This window comes from Cucurbita pepo, chromosome 3, assembly GCF_057944985.1.
Source record: "Cucurbita pepo subsp. pepo isolate OVF chromosome 3, ASM5794498v1, whole genome shotgun sequence".
In the NCBI taxonomy this organism is placed as follows: Eukaryota; Viridiplantae; Streptophyta; class Magnoliopsida; order Cucurbitales; family Cucurbitaceae; genus Cucurbita; species Cucurbita pepo.
In genome coordinates, this window is record NC_141800.1 from 1997322 (window position 1) to 2014003 (window position 16682).

Here is a 16682-nt window from a genome sequence, read left to right on the forward strand (position 1 = left end):
TTAGTATGTACAACTATCTCGAACCAGAGACCCAGTGTAAATTAAATAGAAGAAACACTTACCGAGATAAAAATGAGAGAGTTGGAGTAGGTGAGTTAGTCCTCACTGACCTGAGGGATTCCGATCATCTACTAGGCCTTTGATTTGGTAGGTAACTTCGCCAAAGGGTATAATTAGATTTGACTACACTCGAAGTGAGACAACTCCATCTTGTACAACAAAAGGGTATTATAGAATTGGCCCTCTATCATTGGGCAAAGAAAGAGAGAGACCCCTTTATATGTGTATAAAGACCTAGAATTGACCATCTATCATCGGGCGAAGAAGGACGTATCAAATACCTCAACATTATTTTATAATGAATAGAACAAAGAGTCTATAAAAGATCTGATTCTTTTGAAATATTTCTTTTAAGAAATATGGGAAAAATTCGAAATTAAAAATTCAAGATTTATTGAATTCAAAATAATAATAAAAAAATATGATTTTATAAGAGAAATTGTACAAAATTAAAATTGGGCTAAATTTATAATTTAATATATGTAATTGTAGTGGATGCATCGATAAGGGTAGTATTGTAATTACGCAACCATCTGAGAATCGGGCTGCAACGGCGCCAGATTGAGTAACACGAGTTGAAGAGTTCTTCTTGCGCTGGTTTTAGAAGTTCAGTCTCCTCCTCCTCTTCCTCTTTCCCGCGAGCTTCATCGTAACGGGTATTTGTTTCTTCCTTCTATCCAATCCTCTTTGTTTGAATGTTTATGGATTTTCCTAATCTACAATGCTTGATCGCACTCGATGTAATTGTAAACGCAATCCGTCTAGGTTTACCTCTCTGCGGTTTGATCTGCCTGCTTCTCTTTTCGAGGAAATAGAGAAATTGAATTTTAGTCTGCAGGCGGTCGAATTAGCGGATATTGTTTGACGCTTTCGGCTGGATCTAAACGCATTTATTTGGTTTAGATTTTGAATTGTTCGTTATCTAGCGGGTTATTGGTTCGAATTGACGATGTAGATTGCCTTACTCTTTTTCAGTTCCATTAGGATGTTTGCATCTAGCTGCTCGTTCTTCACAGGAAGTTAGAAATTCCTGATTTTTTTTTTTAATGCACGTCTTTTTCTGCTGAGAAAACGTAAAGGAATGGGATACATACATGTTTCGTTATTATTTCACCTAATTAATTTTCCGCTTAAGTGAATGATTTCAGAAAAAAAAAAAAAAAAAAAAAGTTTCTTTCGACGTGGTTTTTGAGACCTGAGTCTTGCATCTTTTCTTTCTGCAGCTTTGGTCATTGCCAGTAACTTGAAAAAAAAAAACCCATGGATGCTTCAGAGCGTAGGTACTTGGAGGATGATGATACGTCAATAATGAAAACGATCAAAGGTGCTACTACAGGATTTGTTTCAGGGACCATTTTTGGGACAATTGCTGCCACTTGGTATGATGTGCCCCGTGTTGAGAGAAATGTTGCTCTGCCCGGGCTTGTGAGAACCTTGAAAATGATGGGAAACTATGGGATGACATTTGCTGCTATTGGAGGGGTATACATTGGCGTTGAGCAGCTTGTCCAGAATTATAGAATGAAAAGAGACTTCGTTAATGGAGCTATAGGTGGTTTTGCAGCTGGAGCATCTGTTCTCGGATATAAAGGTGAAACTTTGTACTCTTTCTAGTTCTTGATACGGTCGCAGTTTGAATTCTTAAATTAGCAAACGTGAACAAAGTTCTGTTAACATGTTTTATAAGTGTTGTTTCTCCTTTTCTCTGCTTTCCTGTCATAGAGGATGGAATGAAGTTTTATTTTATGAATGTGGAGAGTTTTTTTTCTTTTCTCCTAACTGAAGTTTATGTGGCATGTTTTCATCTGTTGATATTTAAATGCTAACTCCAAAAAAGTTAACACCATTTATCATTAGTTTAATTCACTCATTATTGTGTTCCGTCTAACCTTTTTGGTTTTCTTACTCTCAACCTTTTTATGAAAAGTGGAACTGGTGCACTGGAGGGGGATTGTAAGTATGTTATTTAAGCTCGGGTTACTGTAGGTTACAGTAGGCATATGCTTCAGCAGAAGCGCCCTCCTACTGTGATTTTTGCATCCATCTGGTGTTCTCTCTCTAAGTATTTTTGTAACTATTATGGTGTGCATATTTCAGCTAATTTCGAGTCTTTTTTTTTTAAGACTTTGGTCCAGCATGACTTTCTTGCTATTGATATATTCTTTGTTTCTTGTAAAAAACAAAGAGACAAATTATGAAAGATTACTGTTATTCTGAAGTTCAATACTGGCATGGTTACGGACTAAGCAAATGGAAGTAGCACTATTGCATAACTGTGTGAAACTGATACAGAGTACTCTAGACTTTAAGAGGCCTGGAATGCCCCCCCTCCCGATTCCAAAGCAAAACTAATGTCCTTTATTTTAAGGAATTTTTTTTGACAATATAGAAACAACTACTTTTCGTGAGAAAGGTCATATGTTGTGGTAAGCAAGATTTCTTGCTATTGTTTGGGGTATTTGACTAGAGAGGAACACTAGAATTTTTAGGGAGGTTGGGAGTTCGAATGAGGAGGTCTAGGAGGGGGCTCTATCTAATGCCTCCCCATGGGCGTTTATTAATAACTCTTTTGTGATTATGATCTTGATTTGATTTTATTAGATTAGAGACAATTTTTAGTTGGTTTGAGGTTCCCTTCACTTTTTTGTGGGTTCTTCTTCTTCTTCTTCTTTTTTTTTTTTTTTTTTTTTTTTTTTTTTTTTTTTTTTTTTTTTTTTTGTATTCATCTTTTCTATCATTATTTCAAACTGAAACTTTGGTTTCTTAAAAAAAAAAAGTTTTAAGTATATGTTGCCTTGCATAATGTCAACAAGTCAAAATGCTCATGTGGAAGGATTGCAACTAATTGATTCTATCCATGCTCAGACTGAAGGAATGTAAGATTATATAAACTAGAAAAAGTGGGAATGGATACTTAAGTCTACTTTGAGAAAGCCATATAGTTGATTAGGAATTTTTGCTAATGGCGTTTAAAAGCAAAGGCCTGGGCATGAGATGGATAAAATGGACCACAAATTCTTGGATCCTGTGATTGCAAACACTAGCTCCCGTGAATGGAATAAAACTTTCGTTATTGTTCTTAATGGTAGACTAAGAGGGCTGTTGAGGGCTAGATTTAAAAGGAGAGAATTGTGTTGAGTAGTTTGATTGAACATGGTATTTGTGGGGTTTTCTTGAACATTTTTATTCCTTGAGGAGAACCAGGAGCATTTTCACAAATTCATTTTATGGAGAGTAATTTACTTATATGCAAAGATGATAGGAAAGTGTTAGAGCATTTACTCAAGGTACATTGGATCTTTTATATTTATTTGAGCCTAAAAAATAAATGCGAAAACTTCAGGTTTGTGGTCTAGAATATTCCTTTTGCTGAAGTGAGGGCTTCTGCAAAGAAAATGGGGTGCAACCTTGTAACATGTCAATTTCTTACTCGGGGATGCCTGTGCATGATAAATTCATAAGGCTAGAGTTTCGGAAGCCCATGGAAGAAGATGAAGTCCTTTATAAGTTTGAAAAATGGAAGTCTTACCTTTCTAACGGGGGAGATTGGCTCCTTGACAAGCAGTTCTTGCCACCTTACCTACCTATTTCATGTCATATTTTCCTGTGTTTAGGTAAATAAAAGTGGTAAGTTTGGAAAAAAAGTTGAGGAATTTTTGTATGGCTGATAGATAATTCAGACAGGAACCTAAGCCATCTTGTACACTGGAATGTGTTGTCTTTGCCTATTGATTGTGGTGGGCTGGGGCTACTTGAGAAAGAAAAAATAGTACTGGTCGCAATGGCTATGGCACTTTTTCAGTGAATCAAATCAAATTTGGCATGAAGTGGTATCTAGCATTTATAGAAGAAAGGAAGCCGAGTGTTTACCTATTTAGACTTCATTGTCCACGATATCTAAAAATGGAAAAACCATTCAACCTGCATGCCTCTAGCCGGTAGCCCAATTCAGAATAACTTAGATCACAGTAAAAGTTCAACATTGAACGCCTATTAGAATCATTCCATAATTGCTAGCAAGCATAGAGTCTAGTAGATAAAAGGAGAGAGTAGTCTTGTCCAGATGTCATTCCAAAATTTAACTCTACTGCCTTCTCCCACCTAAAACATGCAACCAAAGGCTGCAGTATCCAAAATATATCTAAGCTTGGAAATATGCAAGCAACTGCTGCAGGACATTTCTGCACCTGGTGATACACCTGACTTATCCTTCCCATACCTACCATGGTGCATTACTTTCTAAAAGGAACCACAATATGCATTTGGTTAAAAATGTGTTCCAAAGAGCGAGAGACCTCTGTGTACTTTATTAATAGGCAGCCTCCATCCTAGTCTGCACCTCCCTAAAGAATTCTCCTCTCCTATGTTTATCAAAGTTTCTACCTTAAAGACAAATAATTAGTCTGCATCTTAGTAACAACCTCTTACGCAGGACAGAGGCATAAGTTTGGACTTGGACTGCAAAAGTTTGCATTCCAACTAAATTAAATGGGGCAAATTGGAGGGAAGTGCTATTTAATACACACACACATCTAAGACAAAGGAGGGAGGGAGAGAATTTCAAACACTTCTTGTAATACTACTTCCTCCGCTAAAGCTATGACCTTTTCTTCATAATTGTTTTTAATAATTCTAGACCCCACGTCACTCTGAATTAATCCCTACTTGGCTGAATGAATGAAAGTCGTATCCACACTATGTAGTACTCGAAATTGTCTCACAAGAGGTGGCAATTGCCTGATACGGGTATAGCTTGATTGTTATATTTGTCACAATAATCCATATCAGCACATTTTTGTAAAGTGAAGTGTCATTCTCATCTTTCTGGTCCGTTGCTTTAGGATGTGTTTCTAATCTGTTTTCTTTTCATGTCCCTAATAAGTAAACTTGGTCTGAAAGTGGTTAACTGTTGCTATTGTTTTCTTTCAGGAAAAAGTATTCCAACAGCCATTTCTGCTGGAGCTGCTTTGGCAGTTACTTCTGCACTAATTGATGTTGGTGGGCAGACCACAAGAATTGACAATGGCAAGGAGTACTACCCTTACACCACCAAGAAAAGATCCCACATCGAGTAGCATTACTAATATTTGCAGCAATTGGTTGGCTTTCTCTTTTGGTTTTCCAGAGATGTAATTATACTCTCAGTTCTCTTGAGCGAGCTTAACAGCGATGGTTGTATGAATAAAAAGGTACTCTCAATTTGTTCGACTTGTTTTTATGGTTAGTTTCGGATTTATCACCATTAATATGTGTTGGAAGCTTTCTACTAGCAAAATTGTCAAATGGCACTATGTTTTCCTCTTTCAGGGAAATTTTATATCTCACTATGGTTAGTTTCTTCGGTTCTTTCTCATAATGGATTCATATATATACTTTTGTATCAGTTTTATACTAAGCTACATTTAATCCTTAACGGCATTGAAGCTTGAGTTGTCACATTACTTAAGCATCTGATATTAATCTCTCACTTCCCTGCATAGCTTAACAACAGATTAGAAGTTTGTTATTAATCTCTTAGTTTAATCAATGCTTATCTTTCAGGTTATAGCTTGACAAGTCTTTCTAGTTAAAGTTCAACTCCTAACTTTAGCTTGATTAGTCGCCGATCATCGAACTTAGCTTGTCAGCTCTCGACAAACTCGATACTTTGGTCAAGTTTCACCTATCCATTTGAGCTGGTCTAGCTATTTAACTCAACTAAAGGTTAGATTATAGAGCTTGGATGACCAATTCTACTTGGTTGAAACTTACCCGACACCCATGATATTAAAAGTGTCATATCTTGAAATCAAAGGGTGACTTCTCTTGTAAGGAATGGATATACACATAGATGTGAGGCAATATATTAACCCTAATATTGGCTCTCCCATGGACTTCTTTTTGGGCATAGGAATAATTGGGTTCCTTCAAAAGCACTATTTCTTACCAAAGCTTTATTCTTTACATTTTGTTGTGTCTCAAAAAAGAGTCTTCCAAGTTCCTATCTCCCCCCTTTCAATGGAATATATATATATATATATATATATATATATATATATATATATATATATATATATATATATATATATATATATATATATATATGTTTTATGCATGGAGGTGTGCTTGATTCTGATGCTTTGGATACCACCCCCACCACTTTTTCTTGTGCATTCTATTCTTCTATAAAGTCATTGAGTTTATGCAATCCATGCAACTTCTTTAACATCTGTACAACTCTCTCGCTTTTTGATATGTTTGTTAGTAAACCCTAGATGAATGCTAATTTGATACTCATACAATATGTACTTAATACTTACTGTATCGGTTTTGAAGCAATTGTTTATTGTACTTTTATCATACCTCAAACAACATATCTTATAACGTAATTGAATCTTCAATCAATCAACTCGAAATTATATCGCTTACGACCTAACGACATATGCTCAGCTTCTGTGTATCATGTTATGAAAACTTTATAGACTCATAACGGTTTCATATATTTAGCAGTCATCAAAACCCTGATCCGTTTTTAATATTTTAAGTAATATCTACTCTCAAAATACATAAAGAAATAATCATAAATAATTACTCTTTTTTAGTATAATAAGTGAAGATTTGAAGAACAATTACTCTTTTTTAGTATAATAAGTGAAGATTTGAAGATTTAAACTTCTAACTTTGAAGAATAAAATAGAGTACATGTCAATTAAAGTTGAACTGTATTTATAAACTACGATATCTTGTAGTTCAAAATTACATAATATATACTTTAACCAATTAATTTTTTAAATGGTTAATCGGTCTTAAAAAAAATGTCTATATTTCCATAGCACGAATACAACATATTGGTAAAGAATCAAACTTTTTGAATATTGATTCTCCATCTCTTTTTTTTATGGGTTTTTTGGATTGGAGTGAACTTTTTTTACTTTTGAATTTAGGTTAAAATTATGTAATTACTTAGAAAGAATAAAATTATTTAGAGAGAGCATTTTATGATCATTGAAGTTTCTCGCTTCCCAAATTAGTACCAAATTTAAAATATCCACTCATTCCATGAGTATATCTTATCGAATGGAACTATACCAACAAATGAAATACTCACACATACCAATAAAAACAAAGAATCCAAAGACATTTGATTCATCCCTGGAACCGACCCAATTCAACTTAATCCAACACTGTTCATCATTTTTCACAGTTCCCCAAGTCACACGGAGAGCGAGAAAACAAAAAAGAGAAACGCAGTAGAGAAGAGGAGATGAAGATGGAAGAAGAGTTGTTAATTCCATGTTAAGTATCTTAATTATTAGCCCAAAGCAACAGAGATAGATATCCACCGCACCTGTGAGCTCCCATGGTGGTTCTTCACACGCTTCTTTGGGCCCCTCCACCTCCCACCTCTTCCATACTAAATACTCTCTCCACCCCCCCCTAACAATTTCTGTATATTTCTCGCAGATTCATCAGATCCCAACCCATAAAGCAAATTCTGCAAAAAGCAAAAGCATTCCTGCTCTGCAAACCCCTCTTTCCTTTGCTTTCCCCCTCTCCTTTTCTCTTCTTTTCCTTCTTTCTTTTCCCTCTTTATCCTCACCCCTTCATTCCCTTCTCTTCGTTAAACATCACCGCTTTCTCTTTTCCTCTCCTGGGTTTCTGTCGGCGATGATTTTTTTCCCTCCAAAACCCCTCTCAATCGCCTTCACCCCATTTTAGGTGCTCTCTTAATCTTCAATGGCTTTGCATGATCCTTTTAGTTTTCGTGTGAAATCCTCGTTTTGATTGGTTTTTCTTTGTGTTTGTGTGGCTTAATCGTGTTTTCTTTCGGATATGATATGCTCTGTTCTTGTTAGTGCCTTTAACGCTCTGTTTTTCTCTTACTCTGTATGTTTCTTGGGAAATTTCTTGAAAGGATGATGAAATTTCGTTTTGGGTTTTTGTGGGTTTTGAAACTAAACCCTGATTAGTGTCTAGAAAGTTCTCGAAACCCAAATGCTTCTTCTGGGTGTGGCGTAATTAGCATTACACACTATGTTCTGTTTTTGTTTCCAGAAAATGACGAACTCATGGCTGTCTTTGTTTTTGTCCTTTCTTGTGGATGATAACGTAGTAATCTTGAGCTTGAAGGAGAATTTCTCTTCTGGGTTTTTGCATTTTTGTGGTGTTTTTAGATGAAAGCCTCTGTGGTTTGGTTTAATCTTGTGGATTTCTCTGTTTTGGAATGTTCAGGGTTCTGGCACATAGATCTGATACTATCCGACAGGAACTGTTTGGATTTCTATGTACTACTTTTGAGGTAATATTATTTTATGAAGTTATAAGATCTTTGTATTTTTTTAATCCATTTGAGTTGTTGATATTCAAAATAGTTTGGGATAGCTTACCTACTTTTGTGTTTTAATTTTGTGAGTTCGATGTTGCATGTCTGTGTCTAGAACTGCTAATATTTCGAGTCTTTTAAGGAACTTTGGTTTGAAATTTTCATAGTTTGAGGCGATCTTAATCTATTCACTTACTGTAACGGCTAGCTGTTTTTGTTTTATTCTTCTGTTCTTCCTTATTTTATAGGCTTCTGAGAACTTTTTGACATAATTTGGATTCAGCTTCAGATTCTGTGAGGAAATCGGACTGTTTTCGACTGCTAGTTATTTCGGATTCGGGTCTTGTTGCGTATCACCGAGAAGATGCAGAGGCCACCACCGGAGGACTTTCTATTGAAGGAGACCAATCCCCATCTTGGTGGGGGGAAGGTCACCGGAGATAAGCTCACGAGCACGTATGACCTCGTTGAGCAAATGCAGTATCTCTACGTTCGTGTTGTCAAAGCGAGAGATTTGCCTGGAAAGGATGCTACAGGCAGCTGTGACCCTTATGTGGAAGTAAAGCTCGGAAACTACAAGGGTACGACTCGACATTTTGAGAAGAAGTCAAATCCTGAATGGAACCAGGTTTTTGCGTTTTCGAAAGACCGGATTCAGTCTTCAGTGCTTGAGGTTACTGTGAAGGATAAAGATTTTGTGAAGGATGATTTCATGGGTCGTGTTTTGTTCGACATGAATGAGATTCCAAAACGTGTTCCACCCGACAGTCCATTGGCTCCTCAATGGTATAGATTGGACGACAAAAAAGGCGTTAAACTGAAAGGAGAACTAATGTTGGCTGTTTGGATGGGCACTCAAGCTGATGAAGCATTTCCTGAAGCATGGCATTCAGATGCTGCGACCGTCAGTGGAACCGATGGTCTAGCGAATATCCGATCGAAGGTGTATCTTTCACCCAAGCTCTGGTATTTACGGGTTAACGTTATCGAAGCTCAGGACTTACAGCCTACTGATAAGGGTCGATACCCGGAAGTCTTTGTGAAGGCTATCCTGGGAAATCAAGCGTTGAGAACACGGATTTCTCAGAACAGAACAATCAATCCTATGTGGAATGAGGATTTGATGTTTGTAGCTGCAGAACCATTCGAGGAACCGCTGATTTTGAACGTTGAGGACCGTGTTGCTCCGAATAAGGATGAAACCCTTGGTCGATGTGCAATTCCTTTGCAATACGTCGACCGGAGATTAGACCATAAACCCATCAACAGCAAATGGTTCAATCTCGAGAAGCATGTCGTCCTTGAAGGCGAAAAGAAAAAAGAACTCAAGTTCGCTAGCCGAATTCATATGAGGATCTGTTTGGAAGGCGGTTACCATGTTTTGGATGAATCTACACACTACAGCAGTGATCTTCGACCTACGGCGAAAGTATTGTGGAAGCAGAGCATTGGGGTGTTGGAGTTGGGTATCCTCAACGCTCAGGGACTGATGCCTATGAAGACTAAAGACGGTCGTGGGACGACAGATGCATATTGTGTAGCGAAATACGGGCAGAAGTGGGTTCGAACTAGGACGATCATTGATAGCTTCACACCGAAGTGGAATGAGCAGTACACTTGGGAAGTTTTTGATCCTTGTACGGTGGTTACGATCGGTGTTTTTGATAATTGTCATTTGCACGGAGATAAAGGTGCAGGGACGAAAGATTCACGGATCGGGAAGGTGAGGATACGTCTTTCAACTCTCGAAACGGATCGGGTTTACACACATTCGTATCCTCTTCTAGTTTTACATCAAAATGGAGTGAAGAAGATGGGTGAGATACATTTGGCAGTGAGGTTCACTTGCTCATCCTTACTGAACATGATGCATATGTACACACATCCCCTGCTTCCCAAAATGCATTACATTCATCCTTTGACCGTGAGCCAGCTCGATAGCTTAAGGCATCAGGCGACTCAGATTGTATCGATGAGACTGAGCCGGGCCGAGCCACCGTTGAGGAAAGAGGTAGTCGAATACATGCTGGATGTCGGCTCCCACATGTGGAGTATGCGAAGAAGCAAAGCGAATTTCTTCAGGATTATGGGAGTTTTAAGTGGATTAATAGCAGTAGGGAAATGGTTTGATCAAATTTGCAACTGGAAAAACCCGATTACGACTGTACTGATACACATCCTGTTCATAATACTCGTCATGTACCCCGAGCTCATCCTGCCCACCATTTTCCTCTACCTGTTCTTGATCGGAGTTTGGTACTACCGGTGGAGGCCGAGGCATCCGCCACACATGGACACCCGTCTGTCACACGCAGACTCTGCACACCCTGATGAACTCGATGAAGAATTCGACACATTCCCGACATCGAGGCCTGGTGACATAGTGAGGATGAGGTACGACCGACTAAGGAGCATTGCTGGGAGGATTCAGACCGTTGTTGGCGATTTGGCGACTCAAGGAGAAAGGCTGCAATCCTTGCTTAGCTGGAGAGACCCGAGAGCGACAGCCCTGTTTGTTCTGTTCTGTCTTGTCGCTGCCATTGTCTTATACGTCACACCGTTCCAAGTCGTGGCGCTGCTGACTGGATTTTATGTGTTGAGACACCCCAGATTCCGGCATAAGCTCCCCTCTGTGCCACTCAACTTCTTCAGGAGGCTGCCTGCAAAGACAGATTGTATGTTGTGATAAGAGCCTGATGACCAATGTCTGCAGCTCCCCTCCCATAATCTTGGAACCACCGTCATCGACATCACCACGGTATCGTTGTTATTTCTGCATTCGTCTCTCAGTTAGATAATCTAATCGAAGCAGGGAAGAAAGAAAAAAAAAAAAAAAAAAAAAAAGCAAAAGCACAGTCTTGTTTGCTTCTTGAATCTTAGAGTGTCTGATTTTTTGTTCTTTTATGTGTTTTTTCTTTTGTTTCCTTCCTCTGTGGATCATGTTAAAACTCTTTTCATATGTCCATAAAATGCTGTTAAGCTCCCTCCCATTATAAATCATCTTGTAATGTAACAATGTATTTATTAGTTTCGTCTAAAAACTAGCTCATCACCCGTCCATCGGACAAGGAAGCGACCGTGCATACGGCACGATAGGCTACCAGTCGAGGTCGGGGGCGACGGAGGCTATCGGATTTAGAATTTGTGTGTTCTTAGCATGTGGTTGTTTGGTGTGGAGGAATTTAGGGACAGTGATATGTTTTATTGAAGGAGGACATGTTTGATGCGAGACACGAGGAGGGTGTCTGGTCTGTTGTGTGTAGTGAAAGCTTATCTCTGTCGGTCCACTTGCTTTGTTCCTTATCTGTTTCGTTTTTAAATATTATTATTATTAACCAAAACTCACCGTTTTCTGGGCTCTGTTTTCAAATATACGCCCACCTCTTATTTTTTTGTTTATATATATATATATGATATATATAGGAAAATGATAAATATGTAGGGATTTCTTTCTTCTTTTGTACTCAATTGTTATGATGGGCTTGATCATACTGGGCCACAGGCCCAATATATGCCTATGATATTAATTCGTTCGTTTGTTCGTCGAGCTATTTACTCAACTGTAGACATATCTAGAATGTTTCTAACAGAGGGACAAATAGTGAACTTATGTCATTTATTCGCGTTCCAACAAAAGGTTTTCTGTACTCGAAATCGACACAGGTGGATGGGTATTCTCGCGTTCTAAAAAAAGGGTATCTGTACTCGAAACCGACATAGGTGGATGGGTATCCTCGCATTCTAACAAAAGGGTATTTGTACTCGAAACCGACACAGGTGGATGGGTATTCTCGCGTTATAACAAAAGGGTATTTGTAAATCGAAACCGACACAGGTGGATGAGTATTGTCGCGTTCTAACAAAAGGGTATTTGTACTCGAAACCGACTAGGAGACAACTCTCTTGAACTTATTTTTATTATTTTAAATCTAACCTTCAAAATATGTTTGAAAACAATTTTGAAATGTCAAAAAAGTGATTTTAATAATTTCACATTATACCTTTAAAGTCAATTTTATTGATTTTGGGTAATTAAAATTGATTTTTAATAATTTCAGGTAAATTTAATGTTTTTTTTCCCCTAAAAAAACAAAATTAGTGTTTGATAAAAATGTCTTTTGAAATAATAAATTAGTTTAAATCGCTTTTCTAAGAATGACTTTTTCCAAAAAGTAATTAACTAAGAAACAAATTAAAATCACAATATAGTAATTTAAACGTACCTAAATTAATTTATAATTAAAATCTCAAAAGTCAAACATTATAAAATAAAGAGTGTTTTAATAATTAAAAAATACCTTTTTTTCATTAATAAAAAAAGTATTTAAATTAAGTATATATATATATATATATATATATATATATATCATCATTTTGGGAACCAACCGACCATTTTTTATATGCATTTATTGATGGATTTTTTTTAAAAAAAATTCCTACGTTTAATTATTTCTTGAAGAATCCATGTTCCTAAAAATAGAGTATATTGAATTAAAAACATTTACTAAATTTGATATTATTAAAAATAAAGTCAAAGAACATGAGAAAATTGATGTATTTTTCGACAACTTTATTTCATAAATTATAAGTTGTCGTACAATGAATTTGGTCGTGTCTATTTTCAATTATTCTTTTCCACTGAAATTAATTACTTTGAATATTCTTGGCCACTAAATCAAATTGCAAAACAAAATACTTTCTTCATTAAAAAATCTAATTTTTTTTAATAAATAATTTAATCTTATAAATTTTTAAATAATATTAAATAATACCCTTCAACTAAGCGTGCTTTGTTACCCTACATTTCATTGTCAACTTTGGGGTTGAAATTAAGATTATCTAGAAAATTAAGATTTTAAAATAATAAATATAAATAAATAATCAAAACGATTTTTTTAATTTTTTTTTTAAATTTTTTTTAATGTTTTTTTACAAAGGAATATCTAATTTGGTCAATTGCGTACGTGTTATTTCATACCATTTTCAAAGTTTAATTAGCTGAACTCATGTAAACTAAAATTGATTAATTATTAAAAAAAACAATTATTTGATAATTTTTCAAAGGCTCTATGATAGTGACGTTCCATTATATAAAAAAAAGTCAACTATGACAAAATTTATTTTATTTATTTTTCATTTTTTTAATATATGATTGGATTAATTAAATTTGTATTTGGTTTTAATAATTAAATGAATAGTGGTGTAAGTCACGCAATCCTAATATTTGAACTAATATGCAAAATTAGAATTTTAATTTCATGTTTCAAACTTTAATTTATTTAAGAAAACTATACTCAATTTTTTTTTTAATTTAAATAAAATATTTTATTATTATTATTATTCGTGTAACAGTCCAAATCTCCTCTTTGATCTGTAACGGTGTCAGTTGGGGAGATGTTTCCACACTCTTACAAAAAAAAATGATACATTTCCCTCTGCAACTGATGTGAGATCTCAAAATCTACCCCCTTCGATGAGATCTCACAATATCTATTGGCGGTGAGCTTATAAAATGTATAATAAGTGTAAAAAGATTAAAATTGAATTGTTTTAATTTAAAGAAATTGTTTCAATAATAAAAATTTCATAATTTAACCCACGGGAGAATATGACATTAGTGTGAATGACTCTAGCTCAAAGGTTAGTGAATCCTACTTCCATTCTTTTTTAGAGAAAGAACCGACCCCAACTAACCAAATGGGCTAGCTGCTCTTTTATCCGTTGCTATCTCTGACCGACTGTATTAGCACTTGTGGAATTGGTCTTCGACAATAACTTAGGAGTCGTTCAAATAGAAGTAAGAAACGAATTCAATTTATCGGGGGCAACTCAGCCCTTTAACCTTCTCTTTCTCTTTTTGGCTTAGCCTATCGGAAAAATGGCATCGAATAACCCTGATGAACTTGCTTGTGTTTAACTTAGCAATTCTATATTAGGTGAATTCTAGGAATTTTTGTCACGATGAGGTCGTATAGTTGATTTTACGATAACATAGACAATGCATGCACAATACAAAAAACATAACCAACCTCAAAAGGGGATGAAACTGAATAACCGGTCAAACCACCACAACCAACCTCAGCCCACGGTCGGCCTTGCACAAAATGGAAGAGTTGCGATGGCTTTGTGCGGAGCTGACGGCGGCGAGCAGTTACTCCGACAGAGAGAACTGCAAAAGAAAACAAGAGAACGACAGGTGACGCTGTGGATCAACGGTGGAACGAGGAGGAGCCGAGGCGGTGTCGCAGGCGGCGAACATCAGAGGAGACCACCGGGTGCGGCAGCCAGGGAGGTGGGTTGGCGAAAGATGCAAGAGGCAAGGGAGTAAGAGGTTTTGTAAGAAATAAAGGGGAAAACTTTAATTGGATTATTAAAATCCTTGAATTTATTAAATTCTAGAAATTTAATTATCTTTCACTTATCTTAATTTGTTTAATTAGCTTAATCAAACCACAAAATTAACTTTACTTGAAAATCCCAACATTATAATTACATCATAAATACGAAAAATAAATGATGATTGACGTCAATATTAGGTCTAATAATAAAATTATAAGTTATCCTATTTTTTATTACTAAAGGGTAAATCTGTCATTTTAAAATTTTACCGACTAAATGTAAAATTTGGAGGATAAAAAAATTATTTAAATCACACATTTTAATCTTTTTTTAAAAATCAAATACAAACTAAAATACAAATAAATAAATAAACTTTTTTTTTTTTTTTTTAATATTCGGTTAGAAATGTCCTTATGTTCCGGATTAGTTAGAAGACCAAAAACATACCTGTGGGCCCCACCGATTTTTTAATATTTTTCTACAGTACTTTTAAACAGTAAGGTCTCGGCCGTCCGATGACAAAATCCGGGACCCACTTTCTAACTTCCTTCGTTACATCAACGGCAATTCTAGAGCCACGTCATTGGTCAACTGTCCAAACTTTACATTTCCCCGTCAACTGCTTCTTTTGATAATTAATTAATTAACTCATAAAATGAATAATTATAAATAATAATAATAATAAGTATTAAAGTGAAACAACCCTCATTAAAAATACCCTTATACCTCGTACCTGCCTTTCTTTCTCAATGTATTTTTCTTAAATCCCTATTTTACCCCTCTTCCTCTCTTACGACGTGGTCATTGAGTGAAGACTGCCATCTTCACTGACTAATAAGAATCATTCCAACATACTTTATTCTCGCTCACGTGCATCCTAGTAAAATTTTCAAAAGGTCAACCCAACATAGAATTGTTCCAAACAAAACACGTTTGACTATAGAGTTCTTATAATCAAACTACCTAAAAGGAATGTGCATCTTATTGATATAGATAGTAATTTTCATTTCCTTTAAGCATTTTATAGTCATTTTCATTCTCACAACCATCTGAATGTGTAGTCTCAGTTCATTCATGTACCTCTTCTTTACTTACCAGTCACAAAATATATATATATATATATATATATATATATATATATATATATATATATATATATATATATATTTAAAAAGTGAATATTATACTTATTTCTTGCCATCTTTGGGAGGGTGTCGTTTTCTAGATATTTATTTTACCCGTGAAATAATATTATTAACGTTTTAAAATATTGGAACTCAAAGAATAAGAACGGTTATATTACATTTCAATATATTCAAATTATTGTTAAATATTATATATTATAGAATTCCATTATTTAGTATAATTAGTAAATTAAAAATAATACTTAACCTAATCTCACAATAATCTCATTCTTTTATTCCCCATAATTATACTTAACAAACATTGAAATGCTTTGTTCTTCATAACCCCAAAGCTGCCTCCCAACTCTAAACTCATAGTTGTACATCCCATTTCACCATGTGGGAGCGAGCCACCTTCATCATCCCATCGACCCTAAACTCTGATCCGATCGATAACGGTTTGGTTTGTAGTTTTTGAAAATTGACTGTGACAGTCGAGTAAATAAGATATATATGAATGAACCCAGATCACTACCTAAACCAAAAGAAGATATATATACGAGCGTGGTTGACTTGGAACAATCTCATATTGAGTGATCTCCTGAAATTTCTTCAGCAAACATGTTAAAAGAACTCGTGTTAGTTTGTGAAGATAATCATCCACGGTTAGAAAATTTTAAATTAATTTTATTTTTAGGTCAGATTTTAAAAAATAAATTATGGTAATGTCCTCGAAACCATGAATCGTTTTATAATCGTACATGGTAATATGACGCGATATGTTATGTTTGGTTCGACGTGTTTTAAAAAGAAACATAAAACATTTAATGAAATTAACAGATAGCAAAATTGTTTTT

General features: G+C 35.5%; 2 protein-coding genes across 4 annotated transcripts; both read left to right on the forward strand.

The window, feature by feature from the left end:
* The first annotated feature begins 557 nt into the window (after positions 1-557).
* Positions 558-5397, forward strand: LOC111791553 (outer envelope pore protein 16-3, chloroplastic/mitochondrial). Its single transcript, XM_023672938.2, has 3 exons — positions 558-716; positions 1284-1651; positions 4990-5397. Exons 2-3 carry the CDS (start codon positions 1321-1323, stop codon positions 5133-5135), a joined length of 477 nt encoding a protein of 158 aa, XP_023528706.1. The 5' UTR covers positions 558-716; positions 1284-1320; the 3' UTR covers positions 5136-5397.
* A 1894-nt stretch (positions 5398-7291) lies between these two features.
* LOC111791552 (Calcium-dependent lipid-binding (CaLB domain) plant phosphoribosyltransferase family protein) lies at positions 7292-11362 on the forward strand. 3 transcript variants are annotated; one of them, XM_023672937.2, is made up of 3 exons: positions 7292-7758; positions 8272-8338; positions 8611-11362. In XM_023672937.2, the coding sequence occupies exon 3, from the start codon at positions 8727-8729 to the stop codon at positions 11046-11048; it is 2322 nt and encodes a 773-aa protein (XP_023528705.1). In that variant the 5' UTR covers positions 7292-7758; positions 8272-8338; positions 8611-8726; the 3' UTR covers positions 11049-11362. The 3 variants fall into 3 exon arrangements, with proteins under 3 accessions (XP_023528705.1, XP_023528704.1, XP_086978603.1); XM_023672936.2 differs by having other exon boundaries at positions 8646-11362; XM_087122477.1 differs by having other exon boundaries at positions 8652-11362.
* The last annotated feature ends 5320 nt before the right edge of the window (positions 11363-16682 follow it).

Bases quoted from the DNA above. Each gene is read 5' to 3' on its own strand.
- LOC111791552 (XM_023672937.2), top strand. From the start codon at position 8,727: ATGCAGAGGCCACCACCGGAGGACTTTCTATTGAAGGAGACCAATCCC.
- LOC111791553 (XM_023672938.2), top strand. From the start codon at position 1,321: ATGGATGCTTCAGAGCGTAGGTACTTGGAGGATGATGATACGTCAATA. The intron at 1,652-4,989 runs GTGAAACTTTGT...GTTTTCTTTCAG, and splicing joins ATCTGTTCTCGGATATAAAG to GAAAAAGTATTCCAACAGCC.